The 16234-nt window shown below is 39.8% G+C and overlaps 1 protein-coding gene across 4 annotated transcripts in view; it reads right to left on the bottom strand.

Annotated features, from left to right (window-relative positions):
• MOB2 (MOB kinase activator 2) overlaps nucleotides 1-16234 on the bottom strand; it is a 117548-nt gene that overhangs the window by 1471 nt on the left and 99843 nt on the right. For all 4 annotated transcript variants that reach the window (XM_026092769.2, XM_064513154.1, XM_026092768.2 and 1 more), the window contains exons 2-4: nucleotides 9101-9261; nucleotides 7766-7859; nucleotides 1425-1549 (exon numbers count right to left, since the gene is read on the bottom strand). In XM_026092769.2, the coding sequence (XP_025948554.1) occupies nucleotides 1425-1549; nucleotides 7766-7859; nucleotides 9101-9261 (380 nt within the window). The remainder of the gene's footprint in view (nucleotides 1-1424; nucleotides 1550-7765; nucleotides 7860-9100; nucleotides 9262-16234) is intronic.

Below are 16234 nucleotides of genomic sequence, written 5' to 3'. Positions count from 1 at the left end.
GGTTTTAAGCATTTTCATTGAAAGTTAATCTTTTAAACCCTAAGGGTTCAAAAATTAGGAGGCAAATGTAATCATTCTTTAAAACTACAACACTTTTTGTTAATGGCTATAAAAACAATGAGGAGTATTTCTGGGTCTTTATGCAGTTTGTCCAGGAGTGGCAGGTTTTTCCCATAGAGAAAAAGAAAGACTTGAGAAACCAAATCACAGATAGTGAAATGGAAGCTAATAATGCATGTAGGCTTGGTGTAGCGCTCAGCAGTCAGTCTAACTTCATATAACTACTTGCTTCATCTCATTGCTGAAATTCTATCAAGTGGGAAAAGAAGGAAATACTGAGCAAATCTGAAAATCTGCTGGGTGCATTCAGTCAGGTGCAGTCCAAATTGTACATGCTGAAGCAGCACTATGGCCAGTATTGGACTGTTTGGTGACACTGAAAACAAAACTGAGGCAAGCAGAAAAGCAAAAGCCACTATCCTGTGCTGTGATGCACAACAGGAACTGTGTGACTGGTCTTTAGTACACCTTGGCCACATTGACAAGCAGTTATACAAAAGACCCTTATTGTCCTTGAACAAGCAAATTATAAAGTATATGCCTAAAAAAAAAAAAAAGTCCACTGCAGCTGGCTTACAAGGCGCAGCGCTGCCTCTTTGCAGATCCAGATGCTTACAAAAATACCAGCTGAATATTTATTATATTGTATGTACCTAGTTCTCCAGTTATCTATTGAAGGGACTCAAGCTAGCTGTTTTTAAGCCCGATTAAGCCCAGCTACAATGGTAGCTTCTTTTCCACAGGTACCTACTTTATTCCCTTAACCAAAGGCACTGCACATAGCAAACTTGTTAGGCTACAAGTTTGAGCTAAAATTGCATTCTTCTGTTGCTTTTCAGTTCTTAAAAAGCAAGCTCTTATTTAATCTTTGGAGGGGAAGGAAGAGTCTAAACAGTCTGTGAGACGAGACAAGGTTGGGAAAAGAAACCAAGCCACATTCCTGGCAGTACAATTTATGTTCCCCCGCCCAGTGCACTGGGGCTCTAAAGGAAAGGGTAGAACAACAACAAGGTTAAATTGTATTAGTAGTAAACTATGTTAAACACACACACATGCTGATGGTTTTCAAATCTTTGTCCTCTCTGAATATAGAGTTTTTCCTAGAAGATCTCAAAGTGTTTGGAGAAAAAGACATACTGATGATGAAACATCAGCAAAAGGGAGAGAGGATCACAAGACTTTCACCCCAGTTCATATGCCAACAGTGTAAGTCCTACTGCAAGAATGCATCTAGCTTAAACTCTCCTTTCAAAAAAAATGTGAGAGCTTTCTCTGGCATTAATGATGCACCTAATGCCAACTTTCACCTTATTTTCAGCATCTGCAAAGACTGATAGAAAGAACCTCTCCAAAGGTAAACATACCATATTTTGTTGGAAAGACATCCTCATCCGTCACTAGTTTCTGCACCGAACTCATGACGAAGTCAACATACTGAGGAGCAGTGCACTTGATCTTCTTTCCCCGCTCATCATACCAGTAGTACTGTCTGTGGAGAGAATTGAAAGCGTCACCACATTTACACCTTGGATTCTCAGCTCAACTCCTAAGAGGTTAGTGTCTAAATAATAAAAAACAATAGCTGCCATGTTACCAAAATAGATCATACCTGCTACAGAAGAGATTTGCTTCAAAGTGTCTTTCTAAATCAGAAGCCCTGAATCTCTCTTAGCCAGTTGTTTCTCCCTATCAAGCACAGGCAGGCTTCTGGCAAGTGTCCACAGAGAGGAGCTCTACTTCCACTCAAGTGGCACCTTCTCCAGCAGACAAAATCTGTGGAGGGCTGAAAACCATCCGGGGAGGTAGATGTCTTAGAACAGACTAGCCTGTCTGAGGCAGTGATAAGTACCTGTCCACCACAGACTGAGGGCTCACAGTCTATAAAACTCTGAAGGAAAGCATTATCACTATTTAAAAAGGGCGACAACATTACAAAGTGATAAATTGGTGGTATTCTGATGCTTAGCTAGCACCACAACACATAAATTAGTCTTGCAGTGTAGTATTATTAAACAGTCAGGAGGTGGCTCCAAAATACCAGCTTTTAAGAACTGAGGTACCTGCAGCACTTTTAAATGGTATAAAACCTGTTTCAAAAACCAGTTTTGGTAAAGTTTTCAGGAGAGTTTTGCATATCTCTACCACTGTGCCTCAGAACCCTGCTCCTTTGCTTACAAATTCCCACAGACACCTAAATTTACCTTTGAACTCTGCCACTAGTGAATAATCTTGTTGGATCTTAAGGAACGGAAGACATACAATACTGTCAGTTAGGCTTTCCGAAGTAACTGTAATTCAAGCAGTTAGTTAGCCATAACCATCTTGATTGACAGCAGCCATCAAACTACACCAGGAACATTCTCTAATAATGCATTACAGTCAAGAGGGAGGAATCTGAAGGCTACAAAAGCACTGAAGTTTTATTTCTGTTGCTTTTTATCATGGTTAATTTACACACCTCTAAGTGTTACCAGGAACAACTATCCATTGCACTAGGCATGCAGAGTGAGAAACATTTTACAGACAAGGAATTTGTCAAAACACTTTTTCTTTGCCTACACCACATTAGAGGTGTCTGAGTTCCAACTCCTGAACTCTTCCTTCAGACGCTCCAAGCCCTGGGCGCTGTCCTATTACCATTACAGGCTTGATGAGAAATCCATTGTCTTAGCCTTCCTCAGAACACAGGATAGGTGGGATTTGCTAACTGCCTTGGAAGCAAGGTTAGAAGTGGTTTAAGGCTCAGAGCTTGGCTAGGAAGACAATGCCCCCTCCCTCCCGCTTCCTACACACATCCCTGCCAAGTCAGGCTACTGCCTTATGCCTGCCTGTCTACCTCACAAATCACTTTTCGAAAAGGATTAAACAAACTTCATCTGTAGCCCTAGCCAAACTATCAGTTCAGTGGGAAATCTAGCCACCTTTGAACACCCTTTCTTTTAAATTTTGCATGGAAGCTAAAGATTAAATATGTTTTTTCTGTGCCTAACAGGACTAGATTGCATTGAACTGGAAGGATCTATAGGTGCTGCTTGAAAAATGAAGTTTTGTGTACACTGACCAGCAGAACAGTCATGAAGCAACTAAGAAAAAAATATTAAATCACTGAAAAGTTATAATTTACAGTCTGTTTCCATTGCCCAAAAAGACAGACAGGTGGAAGGAGACAGGAAACTAAGGACATATTGTTCATGTCTCCAAGCAGAGGAAACAGGACAGAAATTAGCAGCATAGCTCAACTATAAGAGAGGAAAGACAACCCAAAATTAATTCTGCAAACACTTGAAGTTCAGAATTTTTCTTTAAGCTCATCTTCAGCATTTAATGCTTGGTCACTCTTATATTGTTAAGTAAAGGTGGTGGGGTTGCCATTAAAAGGGCATAAAGAGATGAGCAACTGCATGAAAACCACAGGAACTAACAGCTCTTCACTTAGGTGAGGACTGTGTTCTTCATCACTGCTTTTACTTCCTTTATACAATCACCGTGTAAGGAATTATACAAACACAAGCCATGTCTACCTCATTTGTCTAGTCCCGCAGTAAAGTGGAGCAAGGCAGGTCTGACTTATTTTGGGTCTTAGGACAATGTTTATTGCCAAGAGCAAAAGCAGACTGAACTACTTGTACCTCAGCAATTTTCTCCTGCTGCAGAAATCCTTAACTACAACATAGAAAGCACAGTTTAGAGTTGCCTTTAGGCACAAAAAGGAATGTGAATAGTTTGGTTTTAGATAAAAGAAAGTCTGGCAACTATGCAAGTTCACATATATGAAAATACAAGTGATTAAATCTGTAACATCCTCCTGTACACCCTTTGTTCCTTTCTTTAAAAATTAAAGTAATTATAGCAAAATAGGAATTTAAGAGAACTGTTAAGAGTAGGGGATAACTACAAGAATTGTCCTGCTTATTAGAATCTTCTTCCTCATGTTTCAGCGTTGTGGACAGTCATCACGTGCCTTGGAGAAAGAGAGGAGCCCCTCACATGCCATGAACATCTCACCTGGTAAGCAGCTCCCCACCCACGCTGAAGTTATCTCCATTATGAGATACTAAGGGCTCAGTTGGGCATAGAAGTCTAAGTGCATTCCACTATTGGCACTGTGACAGTGAAAGCCCATATTAGGCAATGAATGGGGGGCAAAAAGGATTCAAAGACAACACTTATAGACACCTTTCAAAAAGTGTTTAAATGATTTAGATTTTGATGATTTCATGTAATATTCTGGCTGATTTGGACCTGCCCAGTATGGAGAGCATGAGAAGTTTGCAGCTCTACTCTAAGGCCCAGGGAGAAATGACTATAGGTTTTGCAGAGAAAACCCATGATACAAACAATAAGATAAAATACGAAGTCACAGTGCTGCATCTTAATATATTATTACATATTATATATGTAGATACTTTATCCGCTTTCCTACAAAATATTCTGGTTTTGTGTTGATGAGTTCAAGGAAGATCACATAGTTGCTATTGTATACATAGAAACCAAGGCAGCACAGCGTTTAAATCAGTACATAAGTAAGAAAAGCTCACTGGAGGAGTGGGAGGCAAATGCTGTAGCGATTTGGAATAGTCCTCTGGAAAGGAAGGAGGGAGAACTAGTCTTCCTAGAAACTCTGAGAAGACAGGTTATGAAGAAACAGAGGATAACAAATGCAAGGGCAGTAATAGGGTGGTTATCAGCAACTTGAAATAATTTTTGATGGTTTGATAAGGGGGCAAAGCAACACTTAGATCAGCAAAAAAGAGAAAGGAGTCACTACGCAGTCGAATAGAAAAGAAAATGCAAAACATGCCAATTTGACTCCAGATTTCTTTCAGGAAATAACCTCCATATGCAGAGACACTAAGAACAAGATAAACAACAGAAAAGAGATTGTAAGATTAGAAAAAAAGAGTGGATAAGGAGAATTATCAGTTAAGGTATTTCACTGGACTGAAGTGAGACCTTATAGTTTCTCAGTAGCCTGCTTAGAAGTTTGCATCCTTCCTTGATTTCTGCCTGGGGAGTTTTGTAGTCTCAACACGACTTACACAGGCTCTTAGGTATTCATGCGAGCACTTTTGAAACGTTTTGCCCAACAGTCAGCTAGAAAATCAGTTTACGACTCATGGCGGTAACCTTAAAATTGTTTATAAGTAATAGTTTGCATAATAATAAAGCATAATAAATATAAACAGTAAAAACTGCATTAAAGATTATCACTTGCCGTAAAGCAGGTGCTATATACCATATTAGCAAACAGAACAAGAGAGTCTTAAACCTACATTCAATGCCATCCTCAAGTTTTGAAGATAATCAGCCTTTCTGATATTTCTGATATCTCAGCATTATTCCCTCTTCCCAGCAAATACTTCCATCTATTCCACATGGATGCTAGTTTCAGTCAGTTATCTCCAAGTGACCCTGAGAAGACATTTTCTTCCTCATTTTGTAAAGATGGCTGTGCTGTGTTGTGTTATATATCTGACAGAGAGCTGAGAGCTGTATTTGTCTACAGTTCATCAGTTGGCTGGAGCTTCTCTGACATGCTAAAACTCTACCTCAAATACTTAAGTGTAGATGCTATTTTTTTCCAGTAGAAATTACTTAAACAGATCATATAGTCATAGAAGGCCAAATCTAGAATGTCTGTCAGATAAATGAGCAACTGACCCTAATGCTTAGGTGATATTCTTTATAAACTGGAGGTAGGTCAGTGACAGGATAAACCATATCAAATGATATTTCTCCAAAACAACAAGCATGTGCTTACCTTTCCTCTTTAGAGCAAGATAAAAAAGAAACATATAGCTTTATCGTAGTTAGAATTAGATATGAAAAGCGAGTATTTTATAAGCAGTTCTCCATGTTCCATTTAGCTTAGTAAATCCCAGCAGGGAAAAAGCTAGGAAAGGCAGAACAGAAAGGTGAGGATTATCCAAAAGGGATATTAGAGCTATTTGGAGAACACAGCTGTGAACAGGGCCTTCAAAGCTGAATTGCATTGAGGCACGTAGCTAGATGATTGCATCTATGTGTTTTTTTCCATAAACCCAGACACTTAATAGAAGAATGAAATATGCAGCCTGCAGTTTGCATACGGGATCGGTCATCTGCCCCCAAATACAGGAAGATACTTAGGTTGTTACAATTTTGCTAAACACAGACTGTTTCAAGTGTTTACCCCAGTGTAGACATGCTTCCTGTTATTCCCAAATAGCGCAATTTTCGGTTTTCCAAAACAAGGAATAGCAACATTTTGGTATCAGTCCTCACCTCTAAAAATATAGACTACAGCTGGAGCTGCCTGCAGGTACTTCCTTTCTTTATGCTCATAGATCAGCTGCTTACAGCAAACTCTTGTTTAAGACTCACTGCAGCAAAATGGAGCAAGGCTGACATAGCTTCCCCACCACCATGTTCTTTTAGACACTGTTATCCCATTAGACAAGCAGATAAACAGTTAAACGCAGTCCTCTGGACAGCCAGTGCTACATCAGGAATTAAAGCACAAGAAAGCTTGGGAGCAAGTGTCAACAAAATACTCATCTTACCGATCACCTTTTCTTATTTAGGGACATGCTGTCTACTTTTGATAAAATCTGGGCCTCGCAGGGATTTATTACCTTTTGTTCCAGCATGCTTTCAAAGTCCTTAGCATGGCCTTTAATTCTCTACTGACAGGTACCTTTCCAACTCTTAGATGCAAAAATATCCTCAGTACATTTTACATTCCTCGGAGTGCTCTCAAAGCCCCTGATATCAATATCAAATGTATGAGATAGCCCAATACATTAAGCAAGAATTCCTTTTTAAGCACTACATAATTTGTGTTGGAAATACAATAACAGAGGTCTGGTTTTGTTGTGTACTGGGACGTTTGTTTGATGTACAACATTAACTGGTCAGCTTTCTGGGAACTAAACGAATCCCAGGACATGCAAGAGAAGGGAAGAATGGCACTATCAACACGTGTTGGAGGGGGGCTGGGGGGGGGGAACAACAGGCTCATTCATTCCCAACTGGATTTCATATTCTATCATGCTGGACTGCGCTAATCAAGAGCAGGAGTTTATGGTAACGTTTTCTTATGTTCACTATGTACAGTAAAACTATAAAGCTCGCTTTCGTAAGTGACAGCTACTCAGTGTTAAAAAGGACTAATAAATCCTACAGCGTGAAAGCACCAAGCCAAACTATTTTCCTTACTCTTTGTGAAGCTGCCACTTGTGCCCTCTGTGGCCAGGGGCTCAGGCAGAAAGCCAGCGGCTCCCGTCAGGATAACGTCAGGCTAGAGGTTATCCGTCAGCAGCCTGGTGCTCTGTCAGCATTCCAGCTATCAAAAGCACCCTCCGAGGTTTCGCAATCCGTTTATCCTTCTCTGCCTTCTACGGAATCCCAGCCGTGTTTCCAATAAGGACAGTTTTGCTTTTTTGCTTCTCTAACCCTCTACCTAAGATATAAACATGGTAATTTGCCTCTCTGATATGACGTTATAAAACCAACTAAGACTCATCAAAGATCTAGCCTCCACAAAAGCAGATTTCCGCCAGCCTTCACTGGGCAGGGGGAGGATGCACAGCTGCCACATCCTTACTAGGTAAAGAGATCGAGCACACTTGCCCAACTCCATCAAATACCAATAGCCACCCCCAGGCAACTCTGAAGACCTCATGAAAACCCTGTAAGAGTAAATACTGAGCATGCTGTGACTTACGTATTGCACACTGCCATGGTCTGACACGACTCTCCTGTGCAGAATTCTGAGATTGTACTATATTGTAAGTTGATGTGATGAAAGAAAGTTGTTGCTGAAAAATAAACACGAAGGAAATTTGTAAGTACAGAATACTTTCAAACACTGATTGCCCCCCAGACAATTATTTAAATAGAGCAAATGAAGAGACCTCAGAGTCCCGAGCTTGCTTACACATTTAAACATGATTTAGCTGAATGAGTCTAATGATGAACTGCAAAACAAAAAGGTACAGAGAATGAAAGCTCTTGTTTTGATTTAAGATGAAAGCACCATGATGCATCAGCTCTTATTACTCACTAAGCAGCAAGACTGGAAAGTGTCTCTGTCATCAACCTCACCTTTATAGTCAAATATGCTACTCTAAGCTGAAGGCAAGCAATTTGCTGAGTTCTTTTGAAGTTGGACTTAAAATGCAGTTTAGAAGTGGCTGGAAAATGACATTATTAGTTCTCATGACATACCTCCTTTAAAAAAAAAAGAACAGCATGAAAACTATTACATTTCCACTTTTTAAGACTCTCCTAAGATATTTGGCATTTTAATACTCCTCAGAAGGCACCTCACTTTTTCCTAATGAGTGTCTAGATACTTCCCTAGTGTGCAGTTTAAAGCAATTGCTCGCTACTACCACATACAAGCAGGACTGGGTCATACCTGCAGGTTAGAACTGGCAGATGAAGTAGAAGCACAGGAAACTAGTGTAAATCAGAAATGAGATGCACAGGGGAATTTATACAGCATTTAGTCAGAGTATCTAACCTGTAGTCAGTCACTTCTTTGAGCTCCAGCTTGACTACAGTTTAAATTCACAACAATTCCACCAAAACTTGGAAAGGGTGGGGAGAAGAAATTCGTCCAAAAGACTTAAAAATGTCTGGTTTAAAGCATAACTTGCCTTGTATACAAGTCTCAATAAACTGCCTGTTTTTACAATGCTTCTGGAAGACCAATGGCTTCATTGAAAAACATGCTGAACCAGCAGGTTTAGCAGACTATTTTTAAAGGGAAACTGATGGTCCTCAAAAGAACACTAAAAATTTTGATGTCCTCAGTGTCACAGTGAGGGAGTAGGAAGGAGGAAATATATCAAGACTTCCATGCTGCGGAGCACACTGGGAGCGTAGTAAGACATCTTGATTACTACTCAAGGTATAATGACATGCATTATGCAGTATGCCTAAATAGTCATCGAGTGTTTTTCTAAGCACTGAAGACAGTAAAAAGAAACAGGATAAATGAATGCCTGTTTGGGTGTGGACAGCAAGCTCAGAGGTATATGTTCACAGTACTCACTGTTGCTGGCTAGCCACTCGTTGAGATCTATTTCTCGCGGTAACATCACTAGCTCCTTGAATTCGAAGTCAGTAATTCTGGATTTTGTGTATTCTGGCTCTAGGTAAAGTTTCTTCTCTTCCGGTGCTGGCTTTTTACCATTTGGCTTTCCCTTGGACTTCCTGCAAAAGATTAGAAAAGACAGGTTACCTTTACTGCTGAGGAGCAGCCACAGTAACCTGAAAGAAACCAGTTTATCCAAACTCTTCCAACTCGTGTATTTGTGTTTATATTGTTCCTCCTGCCTTCTCTCCTCCAGCTTTTTTATTATTACTGAAGCAAAAAATAGTTTTAGAAAAAAGTTTATTTGAAATCATCCCCTTTCTCAAGTAGCTGTGAAAATTTTGAATGGCATAAGAAATGTCAGACTGAGCTGTTCTACCTCTGTCGTCCTTTTATCTTGTCAGTTTAGATAGCAAATTATTTGGGAGAGTGACAGTCTTTCTTTATGCCTGTGAACAGTGGTGACAGCAGAGTGGCACTGCGCCCGAGGGAGCTACTCTAATGGAAGTATATTAACAATCTGCTGCATCATAGTTAGCTTTCACCTGCAGAATGGGAGCTTGAGAAACAGTGAAAACAGACTGCTGCAAGAGGATACTTCTCAGTTGGAAAAATGCTCTTTCCACACAACTTTACTGGCATTGCTCAGTCAGAGGTACAGCTCTCCTCACTATTCCAGCCCTCCATTCTCTGAGATACCAGAAGTCTTCTGGAAGTGAACATCTACGAGTCCAACAAGAAACCGATAACGACAGTAACACTCACTTTCTCAACTTCCAGTATATTTGAGCCAGAAAGATCTGAGTTAAATCCTTTAAAATGCAGAACAAATGGCTACCGGTAGAGCTGTGTGATGAAATAACCTTCCACTTAGATTCAGAAAAGCAGACAAACCACATTCCGCAAAATGCGTTTATCTCCTTGGCATATTCAAGAGCTCTCTTGAACTTACATTAAGTCTCATCATACTTCTCTCTAACTTAAGACTAGACAGACTTCAAGAAGGCCATCATCAAGGGCAAATCAAGCAAAACGTCACGACAGCAGTATGATTCACGCTTACACACCTGCAATATATTTATAAACCACAGATGTGCAGAAACCACTATAGTAGGTTTCTGGTAAGGGAAAGATAGTCACAATTCATTTCCACATGGTAACGTAGAAATGAACGTTTGAGGAAGGATGTCTGTTACGCAGAACACCTTTTTAAAGGGTACAAATGCAGTATGAAAACTAAAACTCGTCTGTAAAAAGACTGCTTTAAAACACAGCTGTTGTCGCGCACTCGCAGCCATCCCATTTTTTCACAGAAGTACATTCCAATTCAAACAAAGCCTGTGAGATTTCTCTCAGGTTTATTTAACAAAATAACCTGGGCAATTCTCATAGCTGCTCTCTGTGTCTTAGGACATGTGAAGTCTGGTGTTGTACAGTGTAATAAGGCTCAATACAGAAGGGCTGCGCAGTTAGACCAACAACTCCTGGCTGACACGGTAAGTCAAACTCTTGCCTCCAAACTCTTATATTGCTAGATCTCATTTGAACCTCAGCATGTAAAAATGAGCTATAGATAAGAAACAGAGAAGTCCAGGAAAAGAAGAATTGCAGAAGGCCCTGCCTTTAAGGTGTTTAAAGATGCTTTAAGGTATGCTTAATGTATGTTTGAGCATGAGACTTCAGATTTTCACAGAACTTGAGATGATACTCAAGGAAAACATAATAGCATCAAAAGAACCATCTCCTTCAATAGTCTGTAACCTCACTTCAGACCAGATGAAGCAATGTATTTGACCTCTTCCTTTTTCAGGAATACCATGCTAAGACTTCAAACTACCTTATCCTGACAGTAAACAGCATAAATCCAGTTGGAACTATGTACTTGGCCCTGAGCTAATAAAAAAATTCTCGAGGCCACTGATTTGCTTAATTCCATGCACTGGCTCACTTACTCCTACGCTGCTGAAATGAGGCCTGGCATGTTCCATACAGCATCTTCACACCTGCTGGGCCTCTGGCAGACAACATTAAGGTCTATGCAGAATGTACTCTGTTTTTTTAGGTTGGTTAGCTTTTGTTTGGGGTTTATTTGGGAGGGGGGGACGACTTCAGGCATTCAGGGATAAGTTGACTGTTCAAGAAAATGAAAAGGGTTATGGTTCTAATAACAAACACGCAGAAAGCTTCAGCCTAAAAGACTGGTTTGACAAACTGCATTAAACCACTTGGGGATAAAAGTGATCAGAAGAACTTTGGGTAGAACGCAGTTTGGGTCTTTGCTTTACTTCAGGATACTTAAACCAAGGGCCCCAGGTCAGAGTGGCGTGATGCTGTGCCACGTCAGCTAAGAGCAGTATCCTGAGAGGAGGTGGGGAGAGAAAGACTAAGAGGTCAAAGGCAGTCTGTCATAGAGCCAGGCTGTGGAGGGAAACCACAGAAGGAAGCCAGACATAGGAAGTCTGAGGCAAGCTTTTCAGTGAATAGAAAGTGGATTGAGTCTACCTCATCTTTGCTCAGAATCTTTCCCCATTTCAAACCCCCCTCATTTCTACAAAATTACAGTCTTCTGTTGGATTAGCACATGCAGCCACTTTTCATCTTTCCAACAGACTGTAAGTCTTTCCACAACTGCCTGGTTCTGGAATTGGAGCATTTCAAACATAAACTTCCTGAAGGACCCCTGGCCTGCCCCTTTCCAAAGCTTCTGATCTATTAAAATACAAACAAAAACAAACAAACAAAAAAACCTGTCTGATGTGCATCATTACTGAACCTGTAAAATGCCCGTAATCACTAGTATCAAAGGGTTTATTCACACTACTGAAACCTGAATGTCAAATCACCATCTGTGGCACAAACTGTTTTTTTTTAATCTTTTGCAGCTGCTAAGGGCTAAAGCAGGACCACAGTTCCTATCAGCAGATATTCATGACCTGAATACAGTGGGATTGGGATATTACAGATCCAGAGAGTATTAAAACGCAAATTAAAAAAAATCCCAGTCTTGAAAACACCAAGTTTTGAATTGCTCAGGACCCCATTTCTTCCTTCCAGTAGGCAGAGCTCAGACTGTAACATCAGGCTTCTTAGTATTAACAGAATCATGCTAAGTCTGAAGTGTAGACTTGTGTGTTTAGTTTGGAAGCTGTCAGTACTGAAGTGTTTTCTTTACAGACTCACAAAACTAGTGTTATAGCACTTATGGAGAAAACAGAGAAACATGATTACATACTATTAAGAGTCAACAAATAGTAGTTCTGTATTCCAAATAAACCAAAGTGCATACGTTCACATTCACAATTACTAGAATTAGCAAAGACTATAACATTTAGAAGTTATCTTCCTTCCTCCTGCTCTCTCCTCCCTCCAAGTTCAGAGTTGTTTCAAAGGCTGGTAAGAAAACACCATCTACCTGGAACCAACTCTAAATGTGCCAAGAGAAGCATCCTTTATTCCCTTTGTTACATACTGTAAAAGGTTTACATTCAATAGGCCTTCCTAAAGTTTTCATTTCATGTTTTAAGTACATAAATATGCAAAATTGCATAGCCATTTCTGAGATGTCCCGAAAGACCCTTCTAGGTGAAGAATGTAGCAGCAAACAAAGAAGCACATTCACCAACAGCTCATTTGCCTGCTTTCAACAGAAGGAAAAACAATGGTAACATTAGAATTGTACTGTTTGATTCAGGAAAACCAAAATCCATCATCTGTAGGTTATTTACTGGAAAACTTAACTAAATGTCTGATCAGACCACAAAAAGTTTTGTACCTTTCAAAACAATTTATATTGCTACTATAGGCACCCTGAAGCAAAACAAAGTCCTGATTCATTTGTTTATCTATGTCTTTCAAGAGAATTCTGCTAAACATGTCTTAGCACTCACATGTCAGGTCAACTGCATCACCAGAGCAGCTGGAGGAGTAGCTTTTAGGCAGCAGTTTGGTAGAGGTCATTCAAGAGGTTAGACCAAAAACCTGTCCAGCAATGCTTAACTACTAATTAAGGGAAGAAAACATCTTTAGGGAATCCAAGGAAACACCACTCAGCAGCTTTTATTGACAGGTAAACTAGAGCACAAACTAATTCTTCAGATAACTCCCAGGATAAGGTTATGTTTGTTTGGTTTTAGGCACTCAACTGAATATGATGCCACAGACCAAGTCACACCACGAGGAAGCTGCAAAGAGGGAAAAGTGATGGGAGATGGCAGAAGAGGTCACTTACGTGAAACGTCTGAGAAGAAGGTTAAACAATCTGGTTCCAGCCAGAGACAGCACATTCACTGCAGATTTGCTGCTCCTAGCTGGGCTTCCACACTCTGCTTTGTATTCTGCTGAGAAAGCAGGGCAGCTGGAAGGTTGTCTGCGTTTCACCAGAGAAAGACATGCCGATGGCAACTGCAGCAAGTGACAGGCCAGCTGGGCCATGATGATCACTTTCCTGGACTAACTGCTTTATTAAGATCAAGTAAAAATGCCAACGTCCCAGGTTTCTTTATCATCTCAGTTAATCAGGATCCTTCTCTAATCTCTCTTTCATTTCCTTCTTGATCAGAAGCCCAGTGGTTTTTTGGGTCTAAAAAACCCCATTTTGGAGCATCTTCAAGCACTATGAAGGCATTAATTTAGTTCTAATACCACAGGAGGAAAACATTATCCCCATTTCACAGCAGAAACTGGCTGTAAGGTTCAAAGTTTGTCCATAGTGTGAATAATAAAGACGCACTTTTAACTGATCTGGTTTGTTTGGAAAGAAACACATGGGAAGCAGTCTAATACAGCTGAAGAAGCATCTTTTAAGTGGATCTTATGGACGTGCTTCGTAACCTGATTTAGTTTACATTATTTTGGAATTGTACCAGGCATCCGTATTTTTGGTTGTGAGCCTGATTTATTACAAGTTTGATCACACAGGAGATATTAGTGATTCACTAAATGCCAAACTTTATTAAACCGATCATTAACAATTTTAAGATTGTCCCTACCAATTCAGGATTCCTGTGCTCCAAAGGCAATCAGTTACCCAACACGGCTATAGTAATTTCTTGCCATCTCCAGCAAGCTGTGCAGTTTCTTAGACTATATCTAAAAATCGAATCTCTTTAAGGACAAATCATACTGCTTCGATTACCATCTTCTGTCCTACCTTCCTCACCAAACTAACCAGCCTGAGGGGAGTGGCTTTTTTCCCCTCTTTTTTAAATGCAAATCACCAGTATTGTTAAGTGGTGTATTAAAGTGTTTTTAGAAACAAGCACCACATACAAGTGTAACTTTGAAAAGTTAAAAAAAAAAAAATTATTTTTTCAAGTTCTGACCAGGTCTCAAACATGTTGATTTTTCTAATGGAAGTCAACAGAGCAGGTTTAATAGGCTTTACATGGCAAACTTCTGACTTCCCATTTACAAACCTTAAAAAAAACAAAACAAGCAAAACAACCCCCCCCACACACACACACACAAGCCATTCTACATCAGTTGGGATAAAAATCTCCACAGATTATGAACTTCACAGGACAAAGATGCTTATTTGTGGTTAATAACAATTTTTTAAAGTAACTGATCCTATTTATTACCCAAGTCTAAGTGATGCAATCCAAAAAAAAAAAAAAAAAAGGCAAATCTAGAAGGCATATTTTAGGCTGGGATAATCTAACCTATTTAAGCAGTGCTGGTGAAAGGAGATTAAGAGCCCACAGTTGAGAGTAATGTATAGAAAAATAGTATAAAAAGAAAATTTTATTTTAAGAAAGGTCAAAAAATAAGATAAGTTATGTGAAGTTTTGGGGGTTCTTTTCGAGTAATCTAAGTCTTGCACTACAATTTGTATCGCTCAGTATCTGGAAAATTTGTGGTTTGAAAGGCCACATTCCCAACTAAAATGTTTTTGTGGCAAATTTGCAGTCTCCCAAGAATTAGATGAACTGACAGCAACACCATACTACACCTTACCCACGTGTACTCCATACTATTGAATATAATAATCATCTTGGCCTTTAATTTTCATCATGCAATTTTTCCTTTCTCTGTGAAAAGGTATGTTTTAAAATATCCTCCACAGATGAAGTATTAAAGCATGAAGTACTCTTGCCAAAATCTACTTTCCTGGCAATCTGAGGATGGGGGTTAGCCTCTTAAAACATCAGCCAACATAGAATTAGAGAGGCAGTTAGCCAGCATTTTAACAGCATCTTATAGGCCAGTCTTTATATGAAAACTTTCATGTTTTTATACTTTGCAATGAAGAAAACTCCAAGGGGTGGTAATTCAACATTGACGTTATACTGGATACTTCTCCTTTCTCTGGGTAAGGAATCAAATGGGGGAACAGAAGAGGCAATATAACTCATGGATGTAAAGCGTTTGAAAACGCAAGCTTGCCCCCCTAATGTACTCTCTCTGCAAAAGGAAAACCCCAAAGATTTCAGCCATCCATGAAGGCTAAGGCTTTATAAGGAAAAGCAAGTTAACTGCTAACGGATTTACTCGTTAGCTTCCCCCCCCCCCCCCCCCCCCCATAGGTGCTTTACTGGAAAGAAGTCATCAGTTAGCTTCTGGTTAGGAATGTTCTGCCTAAGTAATGGGAGTGCTGAACCTATTCACAGCAGGAAGGAAACAGTTTTTGAGCTAAAATTTATGACTGCCAGTGACAAACTCCCACCAAGAACAATGAAGAAGCAGGTTACGTCAGTTTTTACAGGACAACAACAACAAACTCCTGAAGGCTGTCCATTTTCGCACTGCAGCCATCCCATTTTCCACAGCAATCTACAATCTCTTCCTCTCAGATAAATACAAGGACCGAAAACTTAAAAGCTCCATGCACCTCAAAGTCACGTGCTGGTAATTAAGGTCTTTCAATATTTGTATGGTAGGTGAGAGAAGGGGAATTAGGTGTTTCATTTGAACATTATTGTAGTTGCCCTTTGAGAAAAAGGGAGACTGTATGATATTGTATCTTTGTGGAGATTAAAATATTTCTCCCTTCCTCTTATTTTTGAAAAAGGATGGAGAGGACAGATGGACAGTCATAGCATCTCTTGTATTACCATCTTCTCCAGGATGCAGAGTCTGCTAGATGCTATTAAG

This window comes from Dromaius novaehollandiae, chromosome 5, assembly GCF_036370855.1.
Source record: "Dromaius novaehollandiae isolate bDroNov1 chromosome 5, bDroNov1.hap1, whole genome shotgun sequence".
Lineage (NCBI taxonomy): Eukaryota > Metazoa > Chordata > Aves > Casuariiformes > Dromaiidae > Dromaius > Dromaius novaehollandiae.
Note: the sequence above shows the minus strand (reverse complement) of the source record. Positions and strands in the feature narration are given on the sequence as shown.